Consider the following 17,036-nt stretch of genomic DNA (forward strand, 5'->3'; position numbering starts at 1 on the left):
GAAAAATATGTGAAACATTCTTAAAGCGAATTTTATATATATATTAGGTGTAGTAAAAAGAAATCCATTATTTTTCCAATAGATGGCTTTAGTAATCTGTATCTCGTCTACGCGTGATTTACTAAAGCCATCTATTGGAAAAATAATGGATTTCTTTTTACTACACCTAATATATATATATATATATATATATATGTACATATTTATATATTTAGAAAATTATATACACATATCAAAATTTTTTATTTTTGCAAATAAAATATAAGCAAAAGAAATAAAGCAAGGCAATATGAAGAACTTGTGTAGCCTTTCTTGTTTTGCTTTCAATTTAATATTTACAAAATTTTATATAAAATTTCATATATTGTTATATTAAAACATTATATGTGTGAATTTTATATCGATTGGTGCCGCACCTTCGTCTTCAAAACTGGAACATCCGGCTTGGCCACGCCTCTGAGCGGAAAGTAGTCTAGCCTTGTGCTCCCTCTCAAACTTTTTCTTTTGGGGCGTAACTCGTTACAATTACATTTCATACTGTATTCAGGAAACTGGTATCAATGACATTATCAGCATCTTAATTTTACAAATCTTATTTTATAAATCTGCATTCCTGTTCCAATTCTGTATGAATTCTTGATATTTGAACATTGAGAAATTTTACTTATTGGTAAATAATATGGGGAAGATTAAATATGCATAATAAAATAAAAAAATATTAATAATAAGATTTATCCAAATATTATAATATTATAATATTATATAATACAACTTTTATTATTATGAAAATAATACCAATGATTGTAGAAAAATATAATCTGATGAATTATATACTCTTTTTTATTATACATCTACAATTTATTCTATTTCCACTAATAACATTGAGCACGTGCCATCATAGAAATTTTTTGCGCCTTCTGCACTATATCAGGACAACGTCGTCGCCTTACTAATCTGCAATCTTGAAAAAAACCTTCGTTTCTCGGAAATCCATGTGATCCGTCAGCATAAGTCACTAAACCTGTGGTTAACAAATAAAAACTGTATAATAATAATTTACAATTAAAAATTATGTTTATATCTAATCCGATAGTCAGAATAAATTGCAGCACTTTATTTGTAAAACTATAAAGTAATTAATAATAAATTATCAATTTAATTATGCACCTAAGCCCCAGACACGACCTCCACGGAATTCCCCTTCAAATTTCATTCCATCGGCTCGCCAGAACACACCATGGCCGTGAAACCATCCTTGCATAAATTCTCCTTCATATCTAAAAAGAGAATGGTCTTGTACAAATATATATGGAACGACATTCTGAGTGAAACGCGTAATTTTAAAATAAATTTGCTGCCTAAAACTTACTTTGCTCCATCGGGAAATACAATCACTCCCAAGCCGGAGCATAATCCATTTTGAAATGCTCCATCGTATCGCGTTCCATCCACAAGAACTAATAGACCAGCACCATGTTTTAGACCCCTACGATTCCAATCGCCAATGTATTTTGTACCGTCATCATATTTGTATGCACCATTCTTTGCCACACCTGTAGATGCACATACATAGGTATTTAAAATAAGAAAATCAAATATTCTATTCTATTTAATAAAAAAAAAACGCCTTTTCTTCTCAACGTTTCATGTATAATTAATGATATTTCAATTAAATAAATAAAAGAAAATTTTAATTATATATTAAAACAAATGAAGTAAATGTTACAATCACATATTCTTACCGTCGCCCATGTCTGCATTGTACTGAACGCATTTAAGTTAGCTGTGATTTTAATCCACTTACAAAAATCAATTCTTTATTCAATTAAGAAAGATATCTAGGATAAACAAATATAAAGAGACCCTGGGAGATGCTCGGGAAAGTATATTACGGATTAGACACGTAAATAAAAACAATCACATACAATAGATATAACATATTAATATTTAATAATAAGAAATTTACATTTTTCAGAATGTATATAAAGTAAGGCTAAAGATATTTATAAAATCGCATTAATATATATATATATATATATATCGGAGACACGTAGTATCTCGGCATTAAAATATATATATGTATATGTATATATACAAAACCAAATTGCAATATCGTTCATTCCTTTGACTGTTCTCCAGATGCACCCACTAAGTACCATCGTGTTCTCGCATTTACTGCAGCCTTTCTTACTAAACGTTTACGATCATCAATTATTACCCCCAATTTGTCTAATACAGTTTGTTTGTATGGATTGATTAGAATAGTGGGATAATTAGCATAATGCGCTAGGCATTCTAAAACCGCAATTCTAACATCCTATCAATATAAGTATTGATTTATATAGTGATACAATAAAAATTGGAAAAGTTAAAATTAATGTAAATAATTACCATGATTCGATGCGTTGATAATTGTATAAGTCTTGGTATAACACATTGTAAATTATCAGAAAATACATCGTGTTTAGTATCAAGTAATAGTTTAAATGACATCAATGTCCAGAGCACTAAATATTCATTGCTAAGAGATAGAGACTCAATCAACAGCGGTACTAACTAACAACATAATATATTGATCAAAATATTTGTATTGCAAGATAATATTTTATCATCAATCCACCATAAAAACTTACCTCAGTTAAATGTAAAAATAATAATTCTTCAGGCATTTGTTCTAGTAAATGTACCAAAGCAATAAGATAATTCTGTCTCATTGTGCTTGTAAAATTAATATTTTGTCGTAACAAATATTCGAATACTCTTTGTTTATAAAAAATTTTCACATCGCAGAAATTTTCCGTTATTAAAATATCTTCATATTTATTTACTAAAATTTGATATTGCTCACCTACAAATTGACCTATTTCATCATGAATTAATAACAGTGTAAGCTGTAAAAACAAACATAGAAAATATTATTTTATCTATATTATTTATATTATAACTGAGTATTAAATTATTATAATTTATTATAATTATTATAAACCATGTACGTACATTCTCAAGAAAATATTGAGACTTTACGTATCCTCTCATAACGAGTGCTTTAGTCATCCAAATTTGAAAGTTAACTGTATGTTGTTTTAATTTAATATCATTGTCGGCACTTAAATTATTATTTATTTTGTTTTCTAGATAAGATACAATTCTATCGAGATTTGACACTTCTATTTTATTTAATAATACAGATAAAAATTTACAGCTTGTTTGCCTTATATCCAGATTGCAATTACTAGTTGCAATATTATACAGATTTTCCGCCATATCATTATTTAGATTCAAATCAATATCTTTTCGTAAAGAAATGAAAAGATTCATTATTACAGTTACATCAGTTTCGGGAATCTTTGTATCTAAAGCCCCAGCATATTTCGCTACAATTGCACGTTGTTCCTCGATTGTAAGATTTCGTACAATTAACTGGCAGATATTTGATATCAACATTTTATGATCGACAATATTTGTCTCATATAAAATTAGTTTATCAATAATATGACATTCCTTATATAGAAATTGATGTATGTTGTAATCAGATTTTTTTAAAGCAATTAATTTCTGGATATTTAGTAATATTGTAATACATATATCAGTATTAACAGTATCCGTTAATATTGTAACAATTTTCGGGAGTATTATACAACCTAATCCGTGTATCTTTGCAATTGCTGATAAAGCTTTTATTCTACGTTTCAATAATTCTACTTCCATTTCATCTGAAACATTTCATTAATATCACTTTTATGCATTAAGTAAGTTGACATCAATTGTATATGTATATTTAACTTACCTATATTTGATAACAATCTTTCTTTAACTAACATTATTATTTCTTCAAGATACAACGTTGCAAAATCTATAATAGTTGTATGACATATAATTTGTATTTTATCGCATCCTGTTCCAATTTCATTACATATCGCATTATATAATATAGAACGTTGTACACCGTTTAAATGTGCCTTTTGGATTGTTAAACCAAAGAATATTTTACTTTTTAATTCAATATTTTCTACTGTTAAACTATCTAAATATATTTGAGGTATATTTGTCCATGATAATTCTGGAACATCTGGATTAAATTTTTATTATTTATATATTATATATAAATATATAAAATGTCATACTATTACAGTATAATAAATAATAATATATTTCAACTTACCTTGAAAGCACAAATCATAATTAGAACATATTTTCATCAAATTATTTAACGTTTCTATCAATGCAATCTTATCGTTAAATGAATTCTTTGTAGAGTATTGTCCAATACATAAAGGTATTATAATTTGCAATATTTGTACACATATTGTTTTATTAATTGCAGCTATTGTTTCCAGTAGTGTTTGGGCAGGTCTATACAAACTAAGTTGCACATCGCATAATGATGATTTTACGTCAACGATTATTTTGTCAATAAAATTTTTTGCAACAGTTTCATCAACCGATATAACTTTAATTAAAGATGTTATTGCTTGTAAAGCAGTGTCTCTTATTTCAATGTCTCTTCCTGATATTACTTCTTTTTTTAAAGTTGTCCATAGATCTGGTAGATATGATTCTATCTTGGACAATCCAAATATTTGAACACTTTCACGAAGTAAATTTAAAGAATCAAGTTTAGCAACTCTGAGAGTAGAATATGATTTATCAATTATAAGAGGTAAGCAATAATCTGCAAACTCTGGGATGGCGCATAAGCAAGGTGCTAATTTTTCTGCTAAATCTTCTCTTGTTACATTTAGATTCTCTATGCCAGACTGTAAAACATTTATAAATTATATATATTTAAATGTTACAAATGTTACATAAAAAAGACAGAAAAATAAATTGATAATGTAATTACAGGATTAAAATCAACTGGAAAATAACATGCCATAACTTCAAACATTTCTTCAATTAAATGACCTAATGGAAAACTTTTTATAAAATGTGGTAGTATATTAAACAATAACATGAGGTTATTTGGATCTCTTTCACCATCCATAGAGCTGATAATACCATAAACTAAATCTGGTCCCATGGGTTTCAAATCATTTAATCTGTTTTCTATCAAACTTTTAAATATTAAGTATATTTTGCGACGTTCAGGCAACAGCTGAGATTGACATTGAACATGTTCAAACATAACTCTTAATAAGGACGACGATGCATTCTGAGATAAATGAATCATGTTCACCTAAAAAGAAAGTTTATAAAAAATTAATAAAGAAATGAAAAAATGAAAAATAATGCAAGAGATAAGAATGCTTCTTAAATAAATGCTTACAATGGCTTGAATACCACTTAATACAGATGGTATAATACTATAATGATCCTTCATTCTGTCGCAATAAAACGTTGTAATAAAATACAATTCTGAATCAGTAAGATAATCTTGGGGTAATTGTAATAAAACTGAAGAAAGAGCTGTAACCCCTTTTTCTCTCGTAAAAACATTTTGATCTGTCATATAGGAACCTAGTATCTCCACAAATGTATAAAGTTTTATAGAACCTGATTCTATTTCTAAAACAAAACATGTAGTATCTTCTATGATATTAATATTAAATTAATTTTTATAATTATATAATAAAATATTTATACATTTCAATATACTTGTTACAGTTAAGAGACATAACAGTTCTCACATAGGAAGATTTACATTTGTATAAATATGTAACTTGAAATTTTACTAAATTTCTCTGAGTTGAAAAAATTATTAAATTAAAAGAATTAAATGCGTTATTTGACTCTTTCTAAAAAATATTTGTATGAAATATTAAATATAAAAATGAATATTTGAATGTAAAAATTTAAGTTTTGTATCTCTCACTACATCTTTAACATAACATCTTTAACACAAGTACATAAAAAATTCATTTTAAAAAAATTTTTTGTAAGTACGTACCGGAAGCTATATTTCTGCATAGTGAACTTAGAGCCGTTGTATCTTTAAGACTAATATCTAATTGTCCTTTTAAATCAAAATTCGGTGGTAAATCCATAACCAAAAAATGTTGTTTACACGAGATATTCAGTGCACACTACACACATGCTCGAATTGCTTTGGTAAAAAAAGCAACTAGAGAGGAATGTAAAGAAAGAGAGATTAGGCGCATTCAGCGAATATCGATAATTGAGCAAACGCTGTTATTGGTATATTCTTTTAGATTATCCAATCAATATTTTAGATCTAAAAGAATATATCAATACCGTAACAGGAACAGTAAAGTTTTGACCAATCGCGTTGCTCGATTGTTATGATTACGGTTACGGACGATCAAATCGAGCAATGATCGATTTTCGATTGGTTAAAAACTTACGTTATGTTTACGGTTACTATTACGGAAAGTGTGTATGATTAGCTTTAGTTTCTATCCTCCATAATTTCTATCCAACTTTCCAGCGTTGGCGGACCAATTTTTATAATATAAAATTTATTTTATGCATTTTTAATTCGAAAATTTTGTTTATTAAAGTTTCAACATGCAAAGTAAAAAAAGTGAGGTAAATTAATAAACATGAAATAATACTTAAATATTTGTCGAAAGCCGATTCTACATTAATTGCAAGCCGATCGCAAGTTTATTGCGACAGCCAATCTGAAGCTTGCATTTTGAAATCAACGCTTTATATTGGCTGTCGCAACAAACTTGCAATCAGCTTGTAACTAATGTAGAATCGATTTAATATATTGGGTCATCTAAAAAGTATCCGCGGTACTTTGTCACTAGATATATGACCATCAACACACATCTAGTGACAAAAAACCGCGGATACTTTTAACCCAATATCTGTATCTTTAATATATTTTTAATTCGAAACCTTTATAATAATGTATAAACTTACCTATTTATAATTTTGATACATCTAAAATAATTTCATCACTTTATTAATCAAAGCTTCTACCTTCTATGCTCTATGTAATAGAGAAGTCTAGAGCTCTTCTCTAATAGAGTCTCTGTTAGACGCGATTTTACATTGTTCTAGTTTCCACCAAGAATTTAAACCGGATTAGAATGTTATAACCAACCAACTACAGTCGAGTATTGTTGCAATCGAACGACAGAGGAATGCTCGACTATAGTTGGTTGGTTCTTACATTTTGATCCGATTGATTTAAACTCTCGGTGGAAATTAGGCTTATATTGACGCGGCTATCTTTAGGAACTCTAGGCGGATAGATGTTGGTGTCATCGACAGTCACCTATGGCCCTTCTAGTATTAAAGGGCTTTGCACAATAAAAGGAATAGAGAATAGAAAATAAAAATTTCAACTTATCATGCATTGTGTATTCCACAATGCATGATTTCTGATAGGTTGAAATTCTTATTTTCTGTTCCCTGTTCCTTTTATTGTGCGGAGCCCCTAAGAATTTCTACCTATCAGAAATCATGTATTATAGAATACACAGTTTCTGATAGGTTGAAGTTCTTATTTTCTATTCTCTGTTCCCTGTTCTTTTTATTATACGAAATCCCTAAATGTGCAGTACTGTGCTTTAGAGAGAACTTCCGCTGTATGCGCGGGATACGAGAAGTACACTTACAATGCCTTACATTATGCCGGGATCAGCAAGGTGTAATCTTTTCACATCTTATTTACGTGTTTTCGAGAATTAATACCTCACATCAGTGTGCACTTAGGTTTATTGATGTTTGCTTGATGTTTGTCGATTCTTGTATTTTGATTGCAATATTTGCAATATGTTGAATATCGTGAGGTATCATACAAAAGTATTAGGAGCATATAATGTTACGAGACGCATACTTAGCCGACAATACTTGTTTACCAATACAAGAGCTGGTGTTGAGCGATGTAACAATATTTCTTTGAAATACTGTTCAAAATTCTCGTTACAAAAGGTAATGAACATTCCAATATGATCTGCATATCTGACAATGCTGTGTAATTTTAAAAAACTGAACGATGTTTAATATTAAACTAATTTTAACGACAGAAACCACTTAAACAAGTAAACGTCATAATTCGTAATTATGCCTCAAAACCAAGCGGTAAACACGAGAAAATCGTGGGATCTTGGTTGCTCACCTGTGGCGGCATGGTTTTTATAGCAGTCGCATTAGGTACTCTTATTTATTTTGTATATTATCACTACATTTGTGTCATACTTAAGAACATTATAAAAAAGACATATGGAAAATAGAATTTCAAATTAATATTTCTCCTCTTCATGATCTAATGGAGTATCTATGTGCAATTAAAATTTATGTAATATTTATTCACACAATAGACATTAAGCACTTGTTGAGGTAAATAAAATATATTTATATTTATGAAACAATCGAAGATTATTTTTCCTTTCTTCTATGTATTTAGGTGGTATAACAAGACTCACTGAATCAGGCTTATCTATGGTTACCTGGAAATTGTTAGGAGAAAAAATGCCTTTTAATGAGGCTCAATGGCTTTCAGAATTTGAACGTTATAAACAATTTCCTGAATATAAAATGTAAGAAATAATTGATAATGTCAAAAGATTAATTTATGTAAATATATATATACATGTATATATACATGTATATATATACATGTATGCTATATTAATTTTGCTGTAGAATCAACCACAGTATGACGTTGGAGGAATTTAAACGTATTTGGTGGATGGAATATTTACATAGAATGTGGGGACGTTTAATCGGCGCTGTATTTATAATTCCAGCAACATATTTTTGGTATAAGGGTATGCTAAAACATGGAATGAAAACACGTGTTGTTGCCTTAGGATCATTAATTGGTCTGCAAGGACTCATGGGGTGGTATATGGTTAAATCTGGATTGGAAGATCGTTTTATAGAACCTTCCGATATACCACGGGTGTCACAATATCGTTTAGCTGCACATCTTGGATTAGCGTTGCTCCTATATACTGGATTTCTTTATAACGCTTTGGATCATCTGATTCCTGCTCAAAAGATAACTGCTAATTTCTCTGATCCTACAATTGCAAATACACTGAAAGCACTCAAAAGGTTTAAAGGATTAATTCATTCAACAAAAGGACTGATATTTATCACTGCTTTATCAGGAGCATTTGTAGCTGGAATGGATGCTGGTCTTATTTATAACACTTTCCCAAAAATGGCTAATAAATGGATACCTGATGATATACTTGCCATATCTCCAGTATTAAGAAACTTCACGGAAAATCCAGCTACAGTTCAATTTGATCATAGGATTTTGGTAAGTTTTATATACACACACACACACACACACACACACACACACACACACACACACACACACACATATATATATATGTATGTATGTATGTATATATATATAATCACTAGTATATTATATTATTTCATATGTACATTATTTATTTAGGGAATTACCAGCATAGCATTAATAACTTGTTTGGGTATTTTGTCTCGTAAACATAAACTTCCTAATCGAGGAAAAAAAGCTGTGGTTGCAGTACTTTGTGCTGCTTATCTTCAAGTACTTTTAGGCATTTCGACTTTATTATATCATGTTCCTGTAACATTAGCCGCATCACATCAATCTGGTAGTCTTATACTTTTAAGTACTATAATTTGGCTGTGCCATGAATTAAGATATTTAGGAAAGTTCGCTAAATAAATTCTTATTTGCAAAATACTGAAATACTATAATTATATATGTTTATAACATTTGTGATAAATTGTATGTATATATGTATATATTAAAATAAAAAAGATATTTATTCACAAAATAAACGTGATATTTTTAAAATTTATTTTCTTACGTTATATTATTTATAATTATTTTAATAATAAGATATAGAACTTTTCAATACTTTTATAACGTTTTTACGCTTTATTTCACAATATATGTTATAATAATTAGTGTTAATCTTAGGAACTATAATATATATATATACACAACTTTGTTTTCTAAATAACAATGTATATTATCAAACAGATGTAACATGAAATAATTGTTTTTGTTTAATTATAATTAATTTTACGTTTACAAAATGCGACACGATTTCAAAAAATATCAGTGCACAAAGATTGTGAATATATGTGCATAACAAAATTGAGTGGTTTAATATCATTTAAACAATTACTTTGAAATATATGTAAATTATGCCAAAGCAGAAATAACTCTTTTATCTTATTAGATATAATTTATTATTTAACTCAATTCTTCAGAAAATATCTTTACATATAGAGCACTTATTCTCTATTATGGCCAATTATTTGTTGATTTTAAAATACTTCGCATGCATTGGTCCAATACAGTATTATTAATATTAAGTACCATTTTTATCAGGCAGTTAAAATTACATTTCATTATTATAACAATTTTTATTTACATAAGAGTTATTTTCTTCCTATTTTGGCGACGTTTAACATCACACTTTTGCTTAATATTAAACTGAGCGCTAGTATTAATAGAACTTGCATTTTATTTTTGTATACGAAAGAAAGTATTCAAAACCAAATTTTATACTAATTATTGTTACACATAATTTATAAATATAAATATACGTGAATTATATAATATTCTAGAAAAATCTTATTTAATATATCTTTTGAATTTGTTAGTATATATGTGTGCGCGCGTGCGCTTGTATTTATTGTATAATAGAGCAAATCTTTTGATGAAAGAACTAATGATTACCGTGCTCAATTTTTACCATACAAGTTGTATTGATATTTTTTTTATAATTTGAATACTTTTAAAATTATTATGAAATAATTAATGTATATATTATATCTGACAAGCTTACATCAGTTTGATAAAAAGATTTATTTTTATTATGACTCTTCTGCAATGAACAGTACTTAATAATTAATATTACATATTAATATGCGTATAAATGCAATTTCATAATTTCTTTATAATTTTTTCAAATATATTAGTCTCTCTTTGTTGTCTTTTCGTGAAAAAACAAATTTTCACTTTATTGACATCTTTAGAAGAAAAAAAGAAATTGATATCATAGCTGACAAAGTTAGATACCAGAGCTAATAAAATATTAAAATTTTCATGAACTAGTCGAAATTGGGCAGTGCAGATTTTTATACAGTTGAAGTGATACATAAAATATAAGATTATCACGATCAAATCGTCTTATTTAGTAATGATAACCATTGACTTGTTTGATGCAAAGCATTCTTTGAGAACTTGTGTCTGGTATATACAATATATGCAATATGTATATTGCATATATAGCAACTCTATTGGTTATATAATTCGTAATTTTGTTTATGTGAGATAAATGCAAATTTCCTTTACTTAGTCTTATTATCGTAATTCTCTTCTAAATGATTCAGTTGTCAAAATCTTACTCAACATCTTAACTATTACCTAAAAAAATATTAGGCCTAAAAAATTATATTTTTACGAGAAGATAATAAAAGTATAATTTAAAATTATTTTATTATATATTATATATATGTGTTAGAAAATAGGACAATTGGTATATTAAAACAAAAATATTAATTTAATGAAGAATATATGTATTAAACTGAAAGAAATTCTTATATTATTCTCTTATGTAAGACTAACTCGTGACAAAAATTAGAAAGAAATAAGTCAATAGTTGCAAGTACAACATAGAATATCGTTATAAATGAGTTCTAAGTATACTTTGCAATGAGTATTATATTTTCTTTTCACTATTGTCCATTGAATATAATTATTCCCCTTGTATTCGTATGTGATGTAATGACAATGACACGAATAGATAAAAAATTACCATTTCCCCTATTTTGCAAAAGCAATATATATCTTATACTTTATATAATATGTATAAAGTATATATATGATTTTTATACATATATTTTTCTATTATAAAATATCTCACATAATGGCCGTTCAGTTTTAATGCATAATTTGTCACTTTTAATGAGTTTTACAGTAAAACTCATAATAAAAGAAAGATTTTGATGATAATGTGAAATTGTAAACTTACACATTATGAATTATAAAAAATAGTATGTCCATATATTTGTATGTATATATATCTTACGTAAATATAAATAAATCATTTCAGTCAATTTTCTTATTGCAGAAAATACATTGTATTGAAGAAAGCCGAATTTATAAAGATATGCCTTTTTATTCTATTAGTATTTTCTCTCTCTTTCTCTCTCTCTCTCTCATTCTTACATAACTTTTTTACATTGTATAATAAAGTGTATGGATAAATATATGATACAACAAAAAGAAAATTGATTGCACTTAATTTGCAATTTCATTAAATGATGAAATTTGTAATAAAAAATTTTGTATGTGTTATATTATATAACCAATTTATCTTAAAATGATTTATCACTTACGATGATGTGACGAAATATTAAAAACCATAATATTCTTACTTTGATATAGGATTAACAAGTTTTGTTAACAAGCGTAAAAGTATGCTCCTATTGATTGCTGATTGAAACATTCTTCATTATATGTTTGTTATCAGTTCAACTAGTCTTCCCGCAGATATTATCTGATTTCTCTGGATTTACAATTACTTGTATTATGTAACCTGGTTGTACCTTAGCTTCTTCTATATGCATTTTATCACCAAGCAATTTACCACCAAAAAACCACCTTTGACGTGAAGGTTCCAAACCTTCTTGACTCTATAAACAATAAATTACAATCATTATTACTATAATAATAATAATAATAATAATAATAATTATTATTATTATTATTATTATTATTATTATTATTATAAGCAATTATTCTCATATAACATATACATATATACACTCAATGAAACATATAACTAATATTATTACAAACCTGTAATTTTTTTTTAGCAACAGCAATGGTATCATTGCTATAAACAGGTAGTTTAACTTCTCCTAAAGTAGTTGACAGTCTAAGTTTTAAAGTTTGTTCTGTTCCTTCGTCAACTGGTTCTATACAAAATTGATGATACAGGAATAAGATAAAAAACTATATTGTAAATTGTATTATATCAAGATAAACTCTTTCAAAAATTTTATTACCTGAGCAATCAGCAGGTGAATCTCTTCCACTATCTTCTTTTACAATATTAATTGGGTAGGATAAACAATAAATAGGTACTTGATAACGTGTTCCTAACTCATCGTAACATTCAGTTAAGAAACCATTTGGTACAGAAATATTAGCCCCATCTAATATAGCCTGTGCCAATTGATAATCCTGTGCTTCAGCTGCAGTTGCACCTGCTCTCAATGCATCCCAAATCTCTTTACGACCATCAAATGCTGGTGCAGTGTCCCAAAACTCATCTCGCTTACTTCTTAGCTGACCTTCGGTCAGAGGTACATCAGATTTCCATCTGATTACCTCGTGACACAGAAGATGATTTTTTCTTGTATTTCCTACATAAGTAAATTATTTTAGTCACAGAGATAAATAGAAAACAACTTATTAAAATCGTCAAAATCTTTGTCAAATCTTGTTGTAAGAATGTATGTACATTTCTCACATTTACGGAATTGTATTTAAATAACAAAAATTTGCATAATGGTAATGGACAATCCAATCTTTTAAGTTTTATATGTTTCTTTTTTTGTTAATTAGTTAATGGTGTAATTGTATTTTATATGTTCCTTGTTTTTATTATTTAGCTAATATATAATTATATATAATTATGTATTACAAAATTGCAGTAGATAATAAGACTTAGTTAAAAGCATATTTTATAATAGATAAGAAGTTATTGAACTAATGCAAAACCGTTAGAAAGTGTTAAGTAAAAACTAGTCTTATATTCTATAAAATACAAGCATTATTATTATGTTGATGTCATAATATTATTTAAACCTCATTTATATATGCACTGTACTTAAATAAGTAGATATGATTGACATTACACTTAATAGATAACATACACCTCAAATACAAAGACAAAAATAAAATTAAAATGACTTCAAGGTTAGTTGATGTTCAATGTATTTCCTACAAAAGAAATTTCGCGGTAGCAATCCTACCCGAATTAGTTCTGCTCGAATTTTCCGACGTATCATTGATTGAGGCATTTCTTGCCCTCGTTATACCTATACAGCCTCCCATTCTACACAATCGGAGCAAGTAAACATCTCACTAAAATTTAATAACACTTCGCATGCCATTTTCTTCCATCTTATCCAATCGAACTCTCGCCGTAGCCATATTGCATGCTTTCAAGGAGAAATGGGGTTCATGTCCTCACTAACTACAATTTGAAACTCCGCTAATAATAAGTGGGGTTTGAGTCTTCGCTAAATGGGGTTTGAGTCTTTGTTAAATGAGATTTATCACGGAATAAAAAGGAGACTTAAATGGTCGATCCCGAAAAAAATGAGCTCGAAATAGACTTATAAAATAGACGGAGCGTTCATACGAGAGCAGTTGAAGATAACAGAAGGAAAGAGCTCTACTCCAGACATACTTATTTCTGTCTTTCAAAGTGAGCGATGGTGGACCAATCAGCTTGAATGTAAGGCTACAATTCTCGAACGTCTATCTTCGTTGCTCTCGACTATTTCCCGGCCTGCCGTGACGACCAATCAATTCACTACTAGAAAAGAAGAGAATTACTCTGCGACTAGAGAGCTTCACAGAGAGAGAGAGGCAAATTGCATCACGTGACTCGGTTTCCTCTAATTGGATCTAATATTTAAGCTTCGTAGAGTTATGGTGGGGGTATGCTGTTTAAATTAAATGACTGCAAAAGCAATACGCTTGTTACCTGCTTGTGCTGCAATTTTCTTCTTAATTTTACAATTGATAAAGTCTTTATAAGTGATACATATTATTAATTTTGGAAATATATACCTTCCTCTATTGTACATATATACTATGGTTTATGAAATAAACCCATACAGCACAGAAAAATTGCAGAAACATTGCAGAATGATTTCACTGAAACATTACAATATTGCATGGTGATTGCAAAACGTTGCTGAATCATTGTTGCAAAATTCCAACAATGTTTAAATGTTCGCTTTTTGTTATGTTGCAACAAAACGTTCCAATAATATTGTAATGTAATGTATTTGGATAAATTTTTTACGAAGACTCTAAAATGAAAACTATTTCTATACACATCTTACTAACTTTAATTTTTCTACAAATCGCATTTCTAGTGACATGTTCTTTCCAAAAGTAATTTTTTACGATAAAACCATAAAATATTCCAATAAATGTAGTAATTAATTTTGAAAGATAAATTTATTCGAAGGATAAAGCATATATGCATGTGCCCTGAACAAACTACAAATATTATCCACAATAATAATATAATAATACAGTCGCTTGATAAGATAATCATGGATTAAGTTAATCGCAGTGATTCTTTTTAATTCAAAATCATTCCGAATTAATTGAAATCGATTAAAAAATAATGGTATAAAATTTATCAATAAAATTCGGGCGCTAGTTTATTCTTGCGTTCACATCAGGCATAAATACATCATCGATCACATAATTAATATTTCGATAAATCGTTTTCAGCAGTTTAATTGCTTCATCTTATCCAATAATGATGCATTGATTGTGTATCCAAACTTGATATACAATCTTTTGATTTCATATTTAAAATAAATATAAAACTTAGCTAATGAAATGACTGTCAAATAGATCAATAAATTTTTTATTTAAATATAAAATGAATTATATTAATTATTATATCATAAAAACGACTGTTAAACTAAAAGACTGTACATAAATATTGTAAAGAATTTACATTTTTATATTATTGTAACACTTAGAGAATTACAGTTTTGCAATGTTTGTGGAATATTACAAGCATATTACTGACATTTTGCAAGCATATTGTTAATTTACATTTTTGTAACATCTCTGCAATGTTACATTGCAATATTGCAACATTGCAGTATTCAATCTTCTGTGCTGTATGGGAAACTACGAATTTTTACATTTCAGATATCTGAACAGGATTTGTGCATATTATAAAATCCCTGCCAGCAATGCTTTAAGATGCACAAACTCTAATAAAGAAAGATATTGCATAACATTTACCCAAGATCCAAACTCAAGACAAAAATGGATTGATACTGCCTGAAATTCCTGATTGGAAACCTTCAGCTTTACTGTGTGAGATTGGTATCGAAGCGTGCATACAAATTATAATGTAACTCTCGTAAACACCAACAAAAATAACATCAATGTTATAATTTCTCATTCAATATCAATGTATTAAATTCAATATAATGCGAATGTATGTAACAATTACGTAATTGCGTGAAGAATTGTAACATATTGATGTTACATTAATGATAGTTGGTGGGACAGATATTTTTCTCTAACGTGTCCTCTTATTTTTTAGATTCATTTCCATTCAGAATTATTCCGCGTTGGTAGCAAAAAAATTATGAGGACAGGTGCCATACCAAATTTGTTTTGCAAATGTGATGAAAGTAGAAAGAAGAACAAAATTGAAACATGTTATTCATAATGATAGATTGCGCAAAAAAACTACCAATTTTATGTTATTGAATTATCAGTATTTTTCTTTTCTTGTTGTAGATGACAATTTATAATAAATGTTGTATAATATATCTTAAAAATTTATGTTGAATAAATATTTTATATTTTTCTTGATTAATGACATATATATTTTTTATGATATTAGTATTATGATATTAGATTTATCTTTTATGTTTCTTACGATTAAAAAATTAAATATAATTATTTTGCTACAAATTTTATTTTTATTATCAAACCGCTTTAATATTAAAAACATACATATTCAAACACTTTCACTTTTAAAATCTTAATGTGAAAACATAAATAAAAAATAATTAAAGGGATTTTCATATTGTTTGTTTTAGAAAAGAAACAAGTTTGGAAAAATATTAAAAAAATTGCTCATACATAATTATGTATAATTTTATATATAATTATACATAAGTAATTTTTTTACATTTCTTCTTGATTTTTTTCTAAAACAAATAATACGAAAATTACTTTTTTAATTATTTTTAATGTATTCATATTACTATTATTATTTCTATTACACTAAAAAGTAATTTTACAAAAGAAAGAAAGATATATGAACATGTATGGACATATTTCATATAAAATTGCATGTTTGAATATTTAT

At 27.7% G+C, this 17,036-nt stretch overlaps 4 protein-coding genes and 1 long non-coding RNA gene across 6 annotated transcripts; 2 read left to right on the forward strand and 3 right to left on the reverse strand.

The window, feature by feature from the left end:
- Window positions 1-822: 822 nt before the first annotated feature.
- rtp (MORN repeat-containing protein retinophilin) lies at window positions 823-1,893 on the reverse strand. The gene is made up of 4 exons (XM_011061329.2): window positions 1,743-1,893; window positions 1,370-1,553; window positions 1,168-1,277; window positions 823-1,021 (listed from the first exon to the last, which is right to left on the reverse strand). The coding sequence occupies exons 1-4, from the start codon at window positions 1,750-1,752 to the stop codon at window positions 873-875; spliced, it is 453 nt and encodes a 150-aa protein (XP_011059631.1). The 5' UTR covers window positions 1,753-1,893; the 3' UTR covers window positions 823-872.
- Window positions 1,894-1,922: 29 nt separating this feature from the next.
- On the reverse strand, window positions 1,923-6,057 carry Mms19 (MMS19 nucleotide excision repair protein). 2 transcript variants are annotated; one of them, XM_011061327.2, is made up of 9 exons: window positions 5,888-6,057; window positions 5,267-5,505; window positions 4,844-5,176; window positions 4,163-4,757; window positions 3,788-4,069; window positions 2,998-3,713; window positions 2,634-2,891; window positions 2,392-2,556; window positions 1,923-2,317 (listed from the first exon to the last, which is right to left on the reverse strand). In XM_011061327.2, exons 1-9 carry the CDS (start codon window positions 5,982-5,984, stop codon window positions 2,117-2,119), a joined length of 2,886 nt encoding a protein of 961 aa, XP_011059629.1. In that variant the 5' UTR covers window positions 5,985-6,057; the 3' UTR covers window positions 1,923-2,116. The 2 variants fall into 2 exon arrangements, with proteins under 2 accessions (XP_011059629.1, XP_011059630.1); XM_011061328.2 differs by lacking the exon at window positions 1,923-2,317 and having other exon boundaries at window positions 2,390-2,521.
- Window positions 6,058-7,449: 1,392 nt separating this feature from the next.
- LOC105149121 (heme A synthase COX15) lies at window positions 7,450-9,702 on the forward strand. Its single transcript, XM_011061326.2, has 5 exons — window positions 7,450-7,845; window positions 7,941-8,067; window positions 8,321-8,453; window positions 8,560-9,184; window positions 9,332-9,702. The coding sequence occupies exons 1-5, from the start codon at window positions 7,687-7,689 to the stop codon at window positions 9,584-9,586; spliced, it is 1,299 nt and encodes a 432-aa protein (XP_011059628.2). The 5' UTR covers window positions 7,450-7,686; the 3' UTR covers window positions 9,587-9,702.
- Window positions 9,703-12,036: 2,334 nt separating this feature from the next.
- Window positions 12,037-14,133, reverse strand: LOC105149120 (ubiquitin domain-containing protein 1). The gene is made up of 4 exons (XM_011061325.2): window positions 13,921-14,133; window positions 12,949-13,308; window positions 12,740-12,858; window positions 12,037-12,573 (listed from the first exon to the last, which is right to left on the reverse strand). Exons 1-4 carry the CDS (start codon window positions 14,000-14,002, stop codon window positions 12,412-12,414), a joined length of 723 nt encoding a protein of 240 aa, XP_011059627.1. The 5' UTR covers window positions 14,003-14,133; the 3' UTR covers window positions 12,037-12,411.
- Window positions 14,134-14,257: 124 nt separating this feature from the next.
- On the forward strand, window positions 14,258-16,500 carry LOC105149119 (uncharacterized). Its single transcript, XR_846532.2, has 3 exons — window positions 14,258-14,614; window positions 15,857-16,064; window positions 16,260-16,500. It is a non-coding gene; the product is annotated as an uncharacterized LOC105149119 (long non-coding RNA).
- Window positions 16,501-17,036: the final 536 nt, after the last annotated feature.

This window comes from Acromyrmex echinatior, chromosome 8, assembly GCF_024713525.1.
Source record: "Acromyrmex echinatior isolate Ae372 chromosome 8, ASM2471352v2, whole genome shotgun sequence".
Classification (NCBI taxonomy): domain Eukaryota; kingdom Metazoa; phylum Arthropoda; class Insecta; order Hymenoptera; family Formicidae; genus Acromyrmex; species Acromyrmex echinatior.

What these genes read in the sequence shown, in the direction of transcription:
- Mms19 (XM_011061327.2), bottom strand. Translation starts at nt 5,984, where the DNA reads ATGGATTTACCACCGAATTTTGATTTAAAAGGACAATTAGATATTAGT. An exon ending in TAAGTGGTATTCAAGCCATT is followed by an intron (nt 5,177 to 5,266) that starts GTAAGCATTTAT and finishes CTTTCTTTTTAG; the next exon opens with GTGAACATGATTCATTTATC. An exon ending in TTCCAGTTGATTTTAATCCT is followed by an intron (nt 4,758 to 4,843) that starts GTAATTACATTA and finishes AATGTTTTACAG; the next exon opens with TCTGGCATAGAGAATCTAAA.
- LOC105149121 (XM_011061326.2), top strand. Translation starts at nt 7,687, where the DNA reads ATGTTGAATATCGTGAGGTATCATACAAAAGTATTAGGAGCATATAAT. An exon ending in CAAAATTCTCGTTACAAAAG is followed by an intron (nt 7,846 to 7,940) that starts GTAATGAACATT and finishes TTTTAACGACAG; the next exon opens with AAACCACTTAAACAAGTAAA. An exon ending in CAATTTCCTGAATATAAAAT is followed by an intron (nt 8,454 to 8,559) that starts GTAAGAAATAAT and finishes ATTTTGCTGTAG; the next exon opens with AATCAACCACAGTATGACGT.
- rtp (XM_011061329.2), bottom strand. An exon ending in GTATTTCCCGATGGAGCAAA is followed by an intron (nt 1,278 to 1,369) that starts GTAAGTTTTAGG and finishes TTCTCTTTTTAG; the next exon opens with ATATGAAGGAGAATTTATGC. An exon ending in AGGTCGTGTCTGGGGCTTAG is followed by an intron (nt 1,022 to 1,167) that starts GTGCATAATTAA and finishes TGTTAACCACAG; the next exon opens with GTTTAGTGACTTATGCTGAC.
- LOC105149120 (XM_011061325.2), bottom strand. Translation starts at nt 14,002, where the DNA reads ATGGGAGGCTGTATAGGTATAACGAGGGCAAGAAATGCCTCAATCAAT. An exon ending in TTCGAGCAGAACTAATTCGG is followed by an intron (nt 13,309 to 13,920) that starts GTAGGATTGCTA and finishes TTACTTATGTAG; the next exon opens with GAAATACAAGAAAAAATCAT. An exon ending in TTCACCTGCTGATTGCTCAG is followed by an intron (nt 12,859 to 12,948) that starts GTAATAAAATTT and finishes AATTTTGTATAG; the next exon opens with AACCAGTTGACGAAGGAACA.